This window comes from Trichechus manatus, unplaced genomic scaffold, assembly GCF_000243295.1.
Source record: "Trichechus manatus latirostris isolate Lorelei unplaced genomic scaffold, TriManLat1.0 scaffold00020, whole genome shotgun sequence".
NCBI lineage: Eukaryota > Metazoa > Chordata > Mammalia > Sirenia > Trichechidae > Trichechus > Trichechus manatus.
Genome location: NW_004443956.1, coordinates 14,740,283 through 14,756,229, shown reverse-complemented (window position 1 = coordinate 14,756,229; position 15,947 = coordinate 14,740,283). Strand labels below are relative to the sequence as shown.

Genomic DNA, 15,947 nt, shown 5'->3' with positions numbered 1-15,947 from the left:
TTTTTTTTGTCAATTTGATTTTTGTTCTATATTTGTCACCCGCTGTCTGGGAGCCTCTATTGTGATCCCTGCCAGAGCAGTCAGTGGTGGTAACTGGGTACCATCTAGTTGTTCTGGGCTCAGTCTGGTGGAGGTTGTGGTAGTTGTAGCCCATTAGTCCTTTGGACTAATCTTTCTCTTGTGTCTTTGGTTGTCTTCATTCTTCTTTGCTTCAGCTGAGATGGGACCAATAGATGTGTCTTAGATGGCCACTTGCAGGCTTTTGAGACCGCAGACACTACTCACCACAGTCAAATGTAGAACATTTTCTTTATAGACTGTTATGCCAATTGAGCTAGATATTCCCTGAAACCATGGTCTCTAGTCCTCAGCACAGTAGCTCTGTCCCTCAGGGTGTTTGGATGTGTCTTTGAACTTCTATCAGGAGCCATGGTGGTGCAGTGGTTAAGTGCTGGGCTGCTAACCAAAAGTTGGCAGGTTGAATCCACCAGCCTCTCCTTGGAAACCCTATGGGGCAGTTCTACTCTGTCCTATAGGGTCACTATGAATTGGAATCGACTCGACGACAGTGGGTTTGGTTTTTTTGGTTTGGTGAAGCTTCTATGACTTTGCCCTGGTCAAGTTGTGCCGACTTCCCCAGTGTTCTGTACTGTTTTACCTTTCACCAAAGTTTTCGCTTATCTACTACCTAGTTAATAACCATCAAAGGTTACTCAAGAAACATTTTCATGAGTTTTTATAATAGTGGTCTCATACAGTATTTGTCCTTTTGGGATTGACTTATTTCACTTAGCATAACGCCTTCCAGATTCATTCACATAGCGAGATGTTTCGCAGATTCATCATTGTTCTTTATCGTTTGGTAGTATTCCATTGTGTGTATGTACCACAGTTTGTTTATCCAATCATCTGTTGATGGGCACTTAGGTTGTTTCCATCTTTTTGCTATTGTGAATAATGCTCCATGAACATGGGTGTGCATATGTCTGTTCATGTGATGGCTCTTACTTCTCTAGGATATAGTCCTAGGAGTGGGATTGCTGAATCATATAGTATTTCTATTTATAGCTTTTTAAGGAAACGCCATATCACTTTCCAAAATGGTTATACCATTTTGCATTCCCACCAGCAGTGCTTAAGAGTTCCCCACAGTGCTTAAGAATCTCCCCACAGCCTCTCCAACATTTGTCATTTTCTGTTTTTTGTTTTTTTTGATTCGTGCCAGTGATGTTGGGAAGGAGATGGTATCTCATTGTGGTTTTGATTTGCATTTCTCTAATGGCTAGTGATCCAGGAGCATTTCCTCATGTGTCTTGTTAGTTGCCAGAATGTCTTCTTTGGTAAAGTATCTGTTCATATGCTTTGTTCATTTTTTGTCTTTTTATCATAGAGGTGTTGGATTTTCCTATAGATTTTAGAAATTAGACATTTGTCAGATAGCTCATAGCCAAAAATTTTTACCCGATTCTCTTTTTACTCTGTTGGTGAGGTCTTTTGATGAGCATAAGTGTTTAATTTCTAAGAGATCCCACTAATACAGATTTTCTTCTGGTATTTGTTTATTGTTAATTATGGTTTGTATCCAGTTCATGCATATATTAGGGCCCCTAATGTTGAACCTATTCTTCCATGATCTTTATAGTTTTTGGTTTTATGTTCAGGTGTTTGATCCATTTTGAATTAGTTTTTGTGTGTGGTGTGAGATGTGGGTCCTGTTGTCTTTTTTTTACATGTGGACATCCAGTTTTGCCAGCACCATTTGTTAAAAAGACTGTCTTTTCCCCATTTAATGAACTTTGGGCCTTTGTCAAAGATCAAGTGGCTGTAGGTAGATGGATTTACATCTGGGTTCTCAATTCTGTTCCATTGGTAAATGTGTCTGTCGTCGTACCGGTACCAGGCTGTTCTGACTACCGTAGCTGTATAGTAGGTTCTGAGGTAAGGTAGTGCGAGGTCTCCTACTTTCTTCTTCTTCAATAATGCTTTACTTATCCGGGGCCTCTTCCCTTTCCATATAAAGTTAATGATTAGTTTTTCCATCTCATTAAAGAATGCTATTGGTATTTGGATTGGGATTGCATTGTATTTGTAGATTGCTTTGGGTGAAATCGACATTTTAATGAGCATGAGCATGGTATGTTTTTCCACTTATGTAGGTCTCTTTTGGTTTCTTGCAGTAGTATTTTGTAGTTTTCTTTGTATAGGTCTTTTACATCCCTGGTTATATTTATTCCTAAGGATTTTATTATTTTAGGGGCTGTTATAAATGGTGTTGCTTTCCTGATTTCCTTTTCATCGTTCTGTTTATTGGAGTATAGGAATCCAACTGATTTTTGTATGTTGATCTTGTATCCTGCCACTCTGCTGAATGTTTTTATTAGTTCCAGTAGTTTTCTTGCGGAGTCTTTAGGGTTCTTTACATATAGTATCATATCATCCGCGAATAGGGATAGTTTTACTTTTTCCTTTCCAATTTTGATGTTCTTTATTTCTTTTTCTTGCCTTATTGCTCTAGCTAGGACTTCCAGTGCACTGTTGAATAGGAGTGGTGATAAACGTCATCTTAGTCTTGTTCCCATTCTCAGGGGGAATGTTTTCAGCCTCTCTCCATTGAGAATGATGTTGGCCGTTGGTTTTGTATAGATGCCCTTTATTATGTTGAGGAATTTCCCTTCTAATCCTATCTTATTGAGAGTTTTTATCAGGAGTGGGTATTGGACTTTATCAAATGCCTTTTCTGTGTCGATAGAGATGATCATATGATTCTTTTCTTTTGTTCTATTTATGTGGTAGGTTGCACTGACTGATTTTCTAATGTTCAACCATCTTTGCATACCTAATATAAATTCCTCTTGGTTTTAGAGTATTATTTTTTTAAATCTGGTACTGAATTCTGTTGGCTAGAATTCTGTTGAGAATTTTCATGTCTATATTCATGAAATACTGGTCTGTAATTTTCTTTTTTTGTGGTGTCTTTGCCTGGTTTTGGTATCAGGGTTATGCTGGCTTCATTGAATGAATTTGGAAGTATCCCTTTTCGTTTCTGTGTTCTGAAATAGTTTTAGTAGTACTGGTGTGAGCGCTTTTATAAATGTTTGGTAGAATTCTCTAGTGAAGCCATCTGGGCCATCTGGGAGTTTTTTTATTTTTTTTTTTATTTTTTTAAACCTTTTCAATCTCTTTTTGTTATGGATCTGTTCACATTTTCTAAGTCAGTTTGTGTTAGTTTAGGTAGGTAGTGTGTTTCTAGAAATTTGTCCATTTCCTCTAGGTTTTCAATTTTGTTGGAGTACTTTTTTTACATAGTACTGTGTTATGATCCTTTTTATTTCAGTTGGGTCTGTTGCAGTGTCCCCCATTTCATTTCTTATTTGGATTGTTTGCTTCCTCTCCTGTTTTTCTTTTGTCAGTTTGGCTAGTCATTTGTTGATTTTGTTGATCCTTTCAAAGAAACAACTTTTGGTTTTGTTGATTCTTTCTATTGTTTTTATTTTCCCTATTTCATTTAATTTCTGCTCTGATCTTTATTATTTCCTGTCCTCTGGTGGCTGTGGGCTTCTTTTGCTGTTCTCTTTATATTTATCTGAGTTTTAGAGCTAACGTTTTGAATTTGTCCCTTTCTTCTTTTTTGACATGTGAGCCTAATGGTGTAAATTGACCTCTGAGCACTGCATTTGCTGTGTTCCAAAGGTTTTGGCATGATAATGTTTTCATTCTAGAAATTTTTTTATTTCATCTTTGATTTCTTCTATTACCCAGTGGTTTTTAAGCAAGGTGTTATTTAGTTTCTATGTATTTCATTTTTTTTTTCCTTGTTCTTGCTGTTATTAATTTCTACTTTTATGGTGTTGTGATCAGAGAAGGCGCTTCATATTATCTGAGTGTTTTGGATTTTATTGAGGGTTTCTTTGTGGCCTAAGATGTGATCTATTCTAGAGAATGTTCCGTGTGTGTTGGAAAAGAATGTATACTTTGCCACTGTTGAGTGGAATGTTCTATATGTCTGTGAGGTCAGGATGGTTGCTTGTGGCCTTTAGATTTTCTGTATCTGCTGAGTTTCTTTTTAGATGTTCTGTCTTTTATCAAGAGTGTTGTGTTGAAGTCTTCTACTGTTATTGTGGAACTGTCAGTTTCTCTATTCAGCGCTGTTAGAGTTTGTTTAGTGTATTTTGGAGCCCTGTCTTTGGGTGCGTAGATATTTATTAAGGTTATATCCTCATGGTGGATTGTCCCTTTAATCATTATAGAATGTCCTTCCTTGTATTTTATGGTGGATTTTGTTTTAAAATCTATTTTATCTGAGATTCGTATTGTCACTTCTGCTCTTTTTTGTTTGCTGTTTGCTTGACATATTTTTTCCATCCTTTGATTTTTTAATATATTTATGTTTTTGTGTCTGAGGTGTGTTTCTTGTAGACAACATATTGATAGGTCATTTTTTAAATCCATTCTGTCACTTTCTGTGTCTTTGCGGGTGCATTTAAGCCATTTACATTCTGTATGATTATCGATGAGTGTGAGTTTATTGCTGTCATTTTGTAGTGCTTTTTTTTGTGGTGCTGATGTTTTCTTTGTTCCTCTTACTGTCTTGCGGTGAGTTCCTTTTGTTTGTGAAATTTCTTTTCATTTTTTTCATTATTGTTGGTTTCGTATTTACTGAAACTTTGTTTTTCTTCTTTTTTTTTTTGATGAGTAGGTTTGTTAACTTTTTTTGTGGTTACCTTGTAATTTACCCTTATCTTCCTAAGTTTGAACCAGTCTTTTATTACTTGAAATTGCCTTGATTTCCTCTCCATTTGAAAGTTCTATACCTACACTGTGTATTTGCTCATTTATTGTTTTGATGTTGTTGTCATTTACAGATTGACATCTTGAGTTCCCTGTTTTGAATCTTAGTTTTGTTTTTGTTTTATCCTTGAGAGTTCATTTCCTAGGTTGGTATTTGGCTGATACTGACCTGTGTTCTCGATTCAGATTCTTGTCTTATATCATTGGTTCTCTACTTGAATGACTCCCTTTAATAATTCTTGTAAGGTTGGTTTGGTTTTTACAAATTCCTTTAATTTTTGTTTATCTTGAAATGTCCTAATTTCGCCATCCTATTTGAGAGAGAGTTTTGCAGGATGTATTATTCTTGGTTGGCAATTTTTTTCAGTTTTACTGATTCTGTCTTCCATTGTTTCAACTTTGCTCCTAAAACTTTCTATTGCTTTGTCCATTTCTGAAACTTTGTTGTTTATCTCTTGGATTTCTAATTGCTGTTTTTGTATGATTTCTAATTATTTATTTTGACATTTTGTTCGTTTTCCTGAATTTTTCTTTTGTTTTCCCTGTGTTTTCCTTGATATTGACTGTTTTGGTTGGTTTTGTCTGTGTTTTCCATGATTTTGTCTGCATTTTTTTTTTTATCTCTTTCCTAGTCTCTTGAAGAGCCTTTAATGTTAGACTTTTGAGTTCCTTATCAGGTTGTTTCAGTGCCTTTTCTTCTGCTGGAAGGTCAACTGGTGCTTTATTCTGGTCGCTTGTCGGAGCCATCTTGTAGTTTTTTTTATGTTTTAATATTGTCTGCTATCTCTGAGACATTCAGATTTTATATTCTTTATTTATTGATTATAGGTTTGTTTCATTCTGCTTTTTTTGTTTGGTTTGGTTGTGTCTGGGTGGGTGGGCTGGGCATGCTTTCTTGCTTGCTCGTCTGTGGGCACGATAGTTCTCACCATCTTGTTTGGGTGTGCAGAGCCAGTCACTCAGCTATAGTGCAGCAAGGCAGGTCCAGCGTGGTCGGGGGGAGGGATGGAGATAGGTTGTTTGTAGTGTGAATTGGGCTGGAGCCTAGAGCAGGTTGCGGCAGTTGGTGGGGGGGGGGGTCCCGAGCAAGCGGGGTGGGGCCTAGGATCCAGGCTGGGTCCCCTTGGGGCCGCAGCCAGTGGAGCAGAGGAGAGACGTGGGGGGGAGGCAGGGGCAGAGGGGGCTAGATAGAGGAGGGCAATAAGATGAGTTGATACTGTGCTTCATGGCAGTCAGGTTTGCTAGGATGGGGCAGATATACTTACTCTTCACCAGAGGGTTTGGGGTTGTAGGAGCGTGCTCCACTGTGGTTACCAGGCGAGAGCGTCTGGGCTCCTCCTTGAGCTGCAGCCAGCAGATGGTCTTACTTAGTCCTGGCTGTGTCCATGCTGTACCTCTATCTCTTATTGGGAATACCGTGGAGGTGGCTTTTTGTGTGTGGGGTTGTTGGTTTTATTCCAAGATAGCCATGCTGAGTCATGCCATTTGGCCAGGAACCTCCATTCTGTATCTCTGTTCTTTCCCTGTTTTCTGTCAGTTTCTTCTTCTCAGTGACTTTTGACCTAATACTTTATCCCTTCATTTAAAGTTCAGAGGTCCAGGATTGACAACTGTATCTGTTTTACTTGGTTTTTCGGGTCTTTGTTGCAGCAGGATGGCTTAGTGCATCTGACTAGTCCACATCTTAACTCCGCTGCTTTTCTAAAAATTTTGTTTATTTTGTTGTTATTGTTGAGAATATACACAGCAAAAGATACACCAGTTCAACCATGTCTACGTGTACAATTCAGTGACATTGATTACATTCTTCAAGTTGTGTAAGAATTCTCACCCTTCTTTTCCGAGTTGTTCCTCCCCCATTAACATAAACTCACTGTCCCTTAAGGACCCTATTGAATCTTTCAAGTTGCTATTGTCAATTTGATCCCATATAGATAGTTCTTAAAAGAGCATAATGCTCAAGACAGACATTCTTTACTAGTTAAGCTAAACTGTTGTTTGGCTTTAAGATTTCAGGGCATATATTTGGTTTAAGGTTTACAGATTATCTCAGGGCAATAGCTTCAAGGATTCATCCATCCTCTGTGGCTCCCAAAAGTTTAGAGTCCATGACAGTTGGAAACTTTGGTCTACATTTTCCCCCTTTTGATCAGGATTCTTCTATAAAATCTTTGATAAAAATGTTCAGTAATGCTTAGCTGAGTACCATCCAGTTCTTCTGGTCTCATGGCAAAGGAGGCAGTTGTTCATGGAGGCAGTTAAAAACACACATTCCATTTCCTTCTCCTATTCCTGACTCTCCTTCTTCCTCTGTTGCTCCAGGTGAATAGGGACTAATTGTTGTGCTCTGGATGCCCTCTTAGAAGCTTTTAAGAGCCCAGGAACTACGCAACAAACTAGAAGGTAGAACAGAAGCACTAAGCCCATTATTAGGGCAGTAACTGGGATGTCCCATGAAACCATGACCCTAAACCTCCAAACCAGTGAACCAAATCCCATGAGGTATTTGGTCATACATAAACAGCCTCAGCAGTTACTCTTTTTTGTTGTGTTGTTGTAAATATCATACAGCTTCTGCCAGTTCAACTTTTTACAGGTGTACAACTTATTGACAGCACTTACAGTAATGAGCTATGTATCCCTACCCTTTAATGAGTGAGATTTTTCCATCACCGTAAACCAAAATTCAGTATTCTGTAAGCAATAATCCCCCGTTTTCCCCTTCCCTCCTGCCCCTCGTAACCACTAATAAACTTTGGCCTCTATACATTTGCTTTTTCTTGTTTTTTTATATAAGTGAGGTCATTACAATGTTTGTCCTTTTGTGATTGACTTACTTCCTTCAGCAAAATGTCTTCAAGCTCCATGTATATTGTAGGATGTATGAAGACTTCATCTCTCTTACTGGCTGAGTAGTATTCCATTGTATATATGACGGTGAGTCAAAAACTATTGCTACAGAATTGCTACATACAAATTTTTATTAACCAAAAATATCAAAATGTGAAGTTATTGTTTCTCAACATACCCTCTGTCTCAACATACCCTTTCCCACAGAATTCTGAGCTCTTTGATTTACACCATGTCAAAACGGCAGTTTTGGTAACCTCAGGGGACTCAAATTGTGTTCCTTTTAAATATTCTTTGTGTTTTGGGAACAAAAAGAAGTCTGAAGGGGCAAGAACAGGGCTGTAGCATGGATGGGGTAAGGTTTCCCGATGAAATTCTCTTAGGACAGCCCTAGCTACCCTTGAAAAGTGAGCAGGTGCATTGTCGTGATGGATAAAAATTGTTTGGCGCAACATTCCTGGCCTTTTTCTCACCAGTGCAGTTTTCAGTTTTCTTAAAACTTCTTTATAATAAGCCCCTGTGATCGTCTTGCGTCCTTTGAGAAAACCTATCAAGATTACCCCTTTGAAATCCAAAAAAACAGTCTCCATAACCTATGGAGCGGTCTTCCCTCTCTTGGCTTATCTTTAAGGTCTTCCCAACCTTCCTTAAAACACTTTATCCATCTAAAACCTGTTGTTTTATGTGGGGCAGCATTCCCATAAACTTGTTGCAAAGCTTCAGTGATTTGGGAAGGTGTCCGTTTGAGTTTTGTTAAGAATTTGATATTAGCCCTGACTTCAAAATCGTTTTTTCCCGTGGCACAAAAAGTATCCCTGTTTTTTTTAAAGGCACCCTAAGGAGACTAAGACAAGTGTATTACTGAGAGAACTTGTCTGCAGCCATCTACTGATCACAGAGACATGTTTAAACATGTTTTGTTTGAAATAAACCCACGCATGTATGAACTGGCACCCCAGTAGCAATATTTTCTGATTTACTCTCGTATGTTCTGCATTTTGTTTACTCGTTCATCCGTTGATGGGCATTTAGGTTGTTTACACCTTTTGGCTATTGTGAATAGTGTTACAGTGAACATTGGTGTACAAGTCTCTGAGTCTCTGCTTTCAAATCTTTTGGGTATATATCTAGGAGCAGAATTGCTGGGTCATGTGGTAGTTCTGTTTGTAGTTTTTTGAAGAATTGCCACGCAGTTTTCCACAACAGCTCTACCATTTTGCATCCCCACCAGCAATGGATAAGGGCTCCAGTTCCCTCACATCCTTGCTAACATTTGTTATTTTCTGTTTTTTGTTTGTTTGTTTGTTTGTTTTTATCTTAGCCATCCTAAAACCAAGAACCAAACCTGTTGCCGTCAAGTTGATTCCAACTCATAGCGACACTATAGGACAGAGTAGAACTGCCCCCATAGGGTTTCCAAGGAGCAACTGGTGAATTCACTGCTGACCTTTTGGTTAGCAACTGTAGCTCTTAAGCACTGTGCCACCAGGGTTCCATCCTAGTGAAGTGAAAGGATATTTCATTGTGGTTTTGATTTGCATCTCTGTAATGAAGTTGAGCATCTTTTCATGTGTTTGGTGGCCATTTGAATATCCCCTTTGGTGAAATGTCTATTCAAGTCCTTTGCCCACTTTATGATTGGGTTATTTGTCTTTTTGTTGTTAAGTTGCTGAAGTTCTATATTTATTTTGATTATTAGATTCTTACCAGGTCTGTGATTTCCGAAGATATTCTCCCAGTATGTAGCTTGTCTTTTCACTTTTTTGGTAAAGTCTTTTTTTTTCCCTTGATGCTAATTGATAAACGGTTCCTTCTCAGAGGTGAAAGTTAATGACTTACTTATTTAAATTTTTTTTTTTAGTTTTATTGTTGTGAAATACATATAACGTAAAATTTGCCATTTTATCCATTTATTTATTTCCTTTTTATTTGTATTTGTTTATACAGTTCCATTTTAGCAAATGGATTTAGATTTTCTTTTACTTTACAGTAAATGTATTTTAAAACATTTTTGTAGACTTTTCATTTTATAACCTACTATTATTGTGCTGCTGCATTTTGACTGGCATTTTAAAATTTTACACAGGTGATATTCTTGAATTTCATGGTCCAGAAGGAACAGGAAAAACAGAAATGCTTTATCATTTAACAGCACGGTGTATACTTCCAAAGTCTGAAGGTGGACTGGAAATAGAAGTCTTATTTATTGACACAGATCACCACTTTGATATGCTTCGGCTTGTTACAATCCTTGAGCATAGACTGTCCCAAAGCTCTGAAGAGATAATAAAATCTTGCCTTGGAAGATTCTTTTTGGTGTACTGCAATAGTAGCTCCCAGTTACTTCTCACCCTTTACTCACTAGAAAGTATGTTTTGTAGCCACCCCTCTCTCTGCCTTTTGATCTTAGATAGCTTGTCAGCTTTTTACTGGATAGACCGTGCCAATGGAGGAGAAAGTGTTAACTTACAGGAGTCTACTCTGAAGAAATGTTCTCAGTTCTTAGAGAGACTTGTGAATGAGTACCGCTTGGTTCTTTTTGCATCAACACAAAGCATCATGCAAAAACCCTCAAACTCTACAGAAGGACCTTCTTCTGCCTTTAAGCATCCAAGAAATGAGGACATAGACTATAGACCCTATCTCTGTAAGGCATGGCAACAAATGGTAAAGCATAGAATATTTTTTTCCAGACAAGATGATTCTAAAAGAAACAACCAGTTTTCCTTAGTTTTGCGTCACTTAAAAAGTAACACTTTAAAAAAGCATTTTTTTATTATTGGAGAAAGTGGGGTTGAATTTTGCTGATATGTATCATAAATTAGTCTTTTGCAGAATATTATGCAATTTATTAAAAGCCTTTTATAGGCTAAGGTGTTTTGATTCTAAAGTTTTAAACTCTAGGGGAATTAACATTTCTATATAAAATGGATTTCTTAAACTCATACAGTAAGACTTCAGTCTATTCTGTTTCTGGGTTATTGAAGATTAATCAAAATGTTAACAAACTTCGTATTAAACTTGTTTGAAAACTAAATAAATGGTATATACATTTCAACCTAAATAAAATGGACTTTTATAATTTTGTGTCACTTTTTTTTAATTCAGTTAAGTACTGTTTATTTAGAAAAGTTCAAATGCATTTCTAATCTCTCATGTAATTCCTTTAGCAAATTATGACTTTAGAAAATTTTATATAGAACTTTGATTTCTGCAAAAGGAATGAATCAAGGCTACTTACTCATCTGCCTCTCACTAACATCACTTTGTGTGGGTGACTAGGTTATGGAATCTCAGAGCACTTTAATCAGACTTGCACTACATTACAAAATGAAGTTGCATTATGGTTGGGTTTTAGTATGATTTTTGAAGCACAGGGAAATAAGATACCCATTCAAGGAACTCTGTGAAGTTATATTTTAAAATCCTTACCTTCTCTCTGTTAATGATAGATGAATACTAAAACTACATTAGAACTATATATTACTAATATTTTCTTATCCATTTAGAATAGTCCAGACATACCCTGAACTCAATTGAATCATTTCCAACCAAAAGCAGGAGAAGGTTCAATATACTGTGCCAGTGAGAGCCAAAATGGGGAGCATGCATCTCAAGGGATACACAAGATAGTATATTGCAGTGAAGTAAGAAAATTTTAGAACTTCTGTTGATACAATTTAGTCTAAGAAAAAATTACATCATCAATATTTGGTGTTCAGATTGACCCTGGTGCTCTCATTCAGCCCATATGTCAGATTGTCATATGTCACATAAATACCTGAGGTGAAAATGGAAGGGATTGACGGTGGTGTTTTCAGAGGTTTGTTCATTTATATGTTATCTATCTCATTAAAATTATGTAACTGTAAATTGACAGTTGTAAATCTTCTAACAAAGATTCTTTAAAGGCTTAAAAAGAATCCTGCAGAGAAACCAAGATTGAAAATAGTAATCTTAATGATGCAGGTTTAGCAGATGTAGCATATGTTGTCTTTCCCCACCCACGTACCCTGTACCAACTCGGCTCGTGTAGTTTCCAAATAGTTAGGGCTTCTGAGACACTGAGATATTTCTGCCTGGTCCCAGTAGGATTTATTCCCAGCTTACAGCGATAATTTCTTCATTAACACGCTGTTTATTGGCCTTCCTAATTTCCCCACTCTCTCATGGTACCTCCTGAGATCATCTCCCAATTGAACTACAAGTCCTTGTCTAGGAACTGCTGTTGCTGAGGAGCAAGGGAGCACCAAACTGTCAGCAGATAATAATTCATCGAACAGTCCACTATTTGCTCTTCAGCCACATTATGAAATTGAAAATGACAATGGCAGTGTAATTTTGAATCTATCTATAGTTCATTCTTTTTCACATAAGTAATTTATACATATTTGTATGTTGGGTGAATATACTGATCTTTCCCCCTTAATAAGAGTGTGGAATCAATGAAATTGAAGATCTACTGCTCCTTTCAGCTGTTAAGAAAAGATATGAAAATTGAATTACCTTACCTATCAAAGTTCAGTAGTCTGGTGAAGTGCGTGTGTGTGTTGTGTATGTGTGTTATTCATGTATGTATATGAAAAACTTAGCAACTCTTACCAAAATTCTAGCCTTGAACATGATAGGACTTTTCATTTCTCCTTTATATAAATGAAGTGTTAATTTAATGGACTATTATTCACAGATTTATAACTTATTCTTCAGGAACATGATTAAAAAATAATGAACTTTTTATATTAGCTTAAATTATCAATCATATAGCAATGTGCCAGAGCTAGCAAAGACTCAGTTATCTTAAAAAAGGATTTTTTTATCTGACATGTTGGAAGGAATTAAGAATACTAGTTAATCAAAAATTCTTTTAAACTAAAAGTAATATTAAAGGGACATTGTGAACACTGTAGAAATTTTAATACTTGTGAAAAGAATAGGTTTAAAGAGACAGAGATGGCAAACCTTAAGTTTTGTAGATAGCAGATGCCAGAGATGCGAAAAGAATAATCGGACTGACAAATCTTAAAATATTTGTCCTATTTACCTGTAAAAAATGAGGATCATAAACTATGTTTCTTACTAGCAAACCCCTCAGCATCATGTGAGACTCTAGTGGAAGAAATGCATGTGAGAGATGCTTCAGACATTCATTTGATAAATGCTATACAAAAATAATACTTACCTTATCACTTCTTTGAATGTGTAAGGCTTTCAACTTTCAACTACAAAATGCTATATTAGTAATATCATTTAAAAATTTTTGATGCAAACTACTCTGCTATATGGATTAGCTAAAAATGAGGGTGAAATAAAGACATTTTCAGATGAGAAAGAGCTGAAAATTTACCACCAAAATTGCCTCAATAAAGGAATTTCTAAAAGATATACTTCAAGGAGAAGGAAACTTATTCCAGAAAGAAAGTCTAAAATGTAAGATATAATGTTGAGTAAAGAAAATGATAAACCCTTGAGTAAATCTAAAGAAATACTGATAGTATGACAGTGAAAATGTCTAAATTTGTGGGATGAAAAAACACAATATAGGGTGAAAATCCTAGGTAACTTATTGTATGTAGGTCTGTTTCATGTAAACCTAGTACATGTATGATAGGTAATTAGAATTATAACTCCAAAGATTGTGCATTATTCTGAAGGAGAGTGAAGATATGGACCAACTTTAGACTTGATTAAGTATGAATTTGAAAATTTGAAGGGCTACATATAAAAAAAGCAAAGTATGTTCAAGTAGTATATGGTAAAGGCAAAAATGGAATGAGTAAAACAAAATAAGTGCACAGGGGGAAAAGTGGGTAGGACAAATAAGCACTAAATAATATGGTAGAAGGAAATCCCATTGTAAATGGATAAAGAAATGCATCTAAAATAACAGAAATATTGACAGCAAAAAGATGAAAAAACATATGCCAGAGAAATCACAGAAGGCTCCTGCAGTTATATAAGATTAGACTTTAACTATAGTGATATTTTGTTTTAACAAAGATCACTACGGAATGATAGAAGGTTTGATTCATCTTCTAATTTGTGTACACTCAATAAGATAACTTCAAAAAATATAAAGCAAAAATTTAGAAAACTATAAGGAGAAATTGACATGGTCACCTTCACAGTATAACTCTTTCAGTAACTGAGAGATCAAGCAGTTAAAAAGAATCAGAACAGAGAAAATTAGAACAAAATTAAACTTGATCTAATGAACATATGTAGAACTCTGCATACAAAATAAGAATGCATATTCTTTTAAACACAGAAGGAAAAATATATGAAAACTTATCACATGTTGTTAGTTGCCATCAAGTCAATTTTCAACTCAGCAAACCCATATGACATAGTAAAAAACTGCTCCATAGTGTTCCCTTAGCTGTCATCTTTGTGAAAGCACATCATCAGGTCTTTGTTCCGCAGAGTTGGTGGATGGGTTTGAACCACCAAACTTTCGGTTAGCAGCCCAGTACTTAACCATTTGGGCCACCAGGGCTCCTTGATCACATACTAGGCTATTAAAGAAAAAAGTATCAAATTTCAAGGAGAGTCAGTAATAGGGGGAGAAAATGGAACGTGGCTAATTGCCGCCATGAACAACTACCTCCTGTGCCATGAGACCAGAAGAACTGGATGGTGCCCAGCTACCATTACTGAAACATTTTGATCACAGATTCTATAGAAGAATCCTGATCAAAAGCAGTGGGAGATGAAGGACAAAATTTCAAAATCTCATGGACTCCAAACTTTCTGGAGCCATGGAGGCTGGATGAACCCCTGAAACTATTGCCCTGAAATAATCTTTAAACCTTAAACCAAAAATATCCCCTGAAGTCTTCTTTAAAGCCAAACAACAGTTTAGGTTAACTAGTAAAGAATGTCTGCCTTGAGCACTGTCCTTTAAGATCTGTCTGTATGGGAACAAACTGACAATAGCAGCTCGAAAGATTAGATAGGAACCTGAGGGGACAGTGAGTTTATGTTAATGGGGAGGAACAACCCAGAAAGGAGGGTGAGAATGGTTGCACAGCTTGAAGAATGTAATCAGTGTCACTGAATTGTGTGTGTAAAAATTATTGAATTAGAGTGTTTGGAGCCCTGTTGGCGCAGTGATTAAGAGCTTGGCTACACAACCAAAAGGTCAGCAGTTTGATCCACCAGCCACTCCTTGGAAACCCTATGGGGCAGTTCTACTCTGTCCTATAGGGTCACTATGAATTGGAATCGACTCAATGGCACATAACAACAACAATAAAAATAATTTTAAAAAATCAAATTTCCAAGAATATCATGAAGACCATCTTTCTTGATCACAATGTCAGAAGTCAACACAAAGGATAACTAGAAAGGTTGCAAATAACTAATAGGTCAAATAAGAAACCATATTCAAAATCAGAAAATACTACATACAACTTAGAAAAAGTAAAACAAATTCAAAGGACAGAAGGAGGGAATAGAGTAGAAATTAATAAAATAGAAAACAAAATAGGAATAACAAAGCCGAAAGTTCATTCTATTCAAGATTGATCAAGAAGAGAAAAAGCACAAGTGAACAGTTTGTAGGAATGAATAAACACATAGAGCAGAGATTTTTAGAATATTAACTTTATACCTGTAAGTTTGAAAACTCAGACAAAATGGACATTTTACCAAAACTTTCCATAGAAAAGCTGAAAAATATTATAATTATTTTTAAAAATTACCATTGAGTGGATTCCAACTCATAGTGACCCTATATGACAGAGTAGAATTGCCCCATAGGGTTTCCAAGGCTGTAATCTTTACCGAAACGGACTGCCACATCTTTCTCCCGCAGAGCAGCTGATGAGTTCAAACCGACAACCTTTCGGTTAGCAACCACTGTGCCACCAGGGCTCCCTATAATCATTACAGGGCTTGAATCAGTATTTTGAGATCTCCCCATGATTGTTTAGGGGGACTTCCAGTAGTTGTAGAATATGTAATTCAGACAACCTCTCCCGCTAAAACTATCTTTAAGAAACTGGATAAAATGCAGACACCACTTACGTTTGAAGCATCAAAGAGATAGCCAGGTAGTGAGGAATTAACCAGGTCAAGATCCAGGAGAGGGTGCAAACTCCAGATGTCACTTGAAGCAGCTGAGAGTGAACTATGCTTTTGATGGTGTTACTCCGCTGAGGAACCTCAGTAAACCACACTTCAGGTTAAAACCCTGAATGATGGTACCCAAGGATTAAGGGTGAAATTGAAGTAAACCACTCCTTGCACAGACAGCAGCTCAGCCTCTCACCACTGGGTAGGGTAGCTCAAAAAATCACAACCCTTAATGA

The 15,947-nt window shown here is 36.6% G+C and overlaps 1 protein-coding gene across 3 annotated transcripts in view; it reads left to right on the top strand.

The window, feature by feature from the left end:
- Nucleotides 1-10,611, top strand: part of XRCC2 (X-ray repair cross complementing 2) — a 38,031-nt gene extending 27,420 nt beyond the window's left edge. For all 3 annotated transcript variants that reach the window (XM_023727968.1, XM_023727969.1, XM_023727970.1), the window contains one exon: nt 9,725-10,611. In XM_023727968.1, coding sequence (XP_023583736.1) covers nt 9,725-10,446 — 722 coding nt within the window. In that variant the 3' untranslated portion in view covers nt 10,447-10,611. The remainder of the gene's footprint in view (nt 1-9,724) is intronic.
- The last annotated feature ends 5,336 nt before the right edge of the window (nt 10,612-15,947 follow it).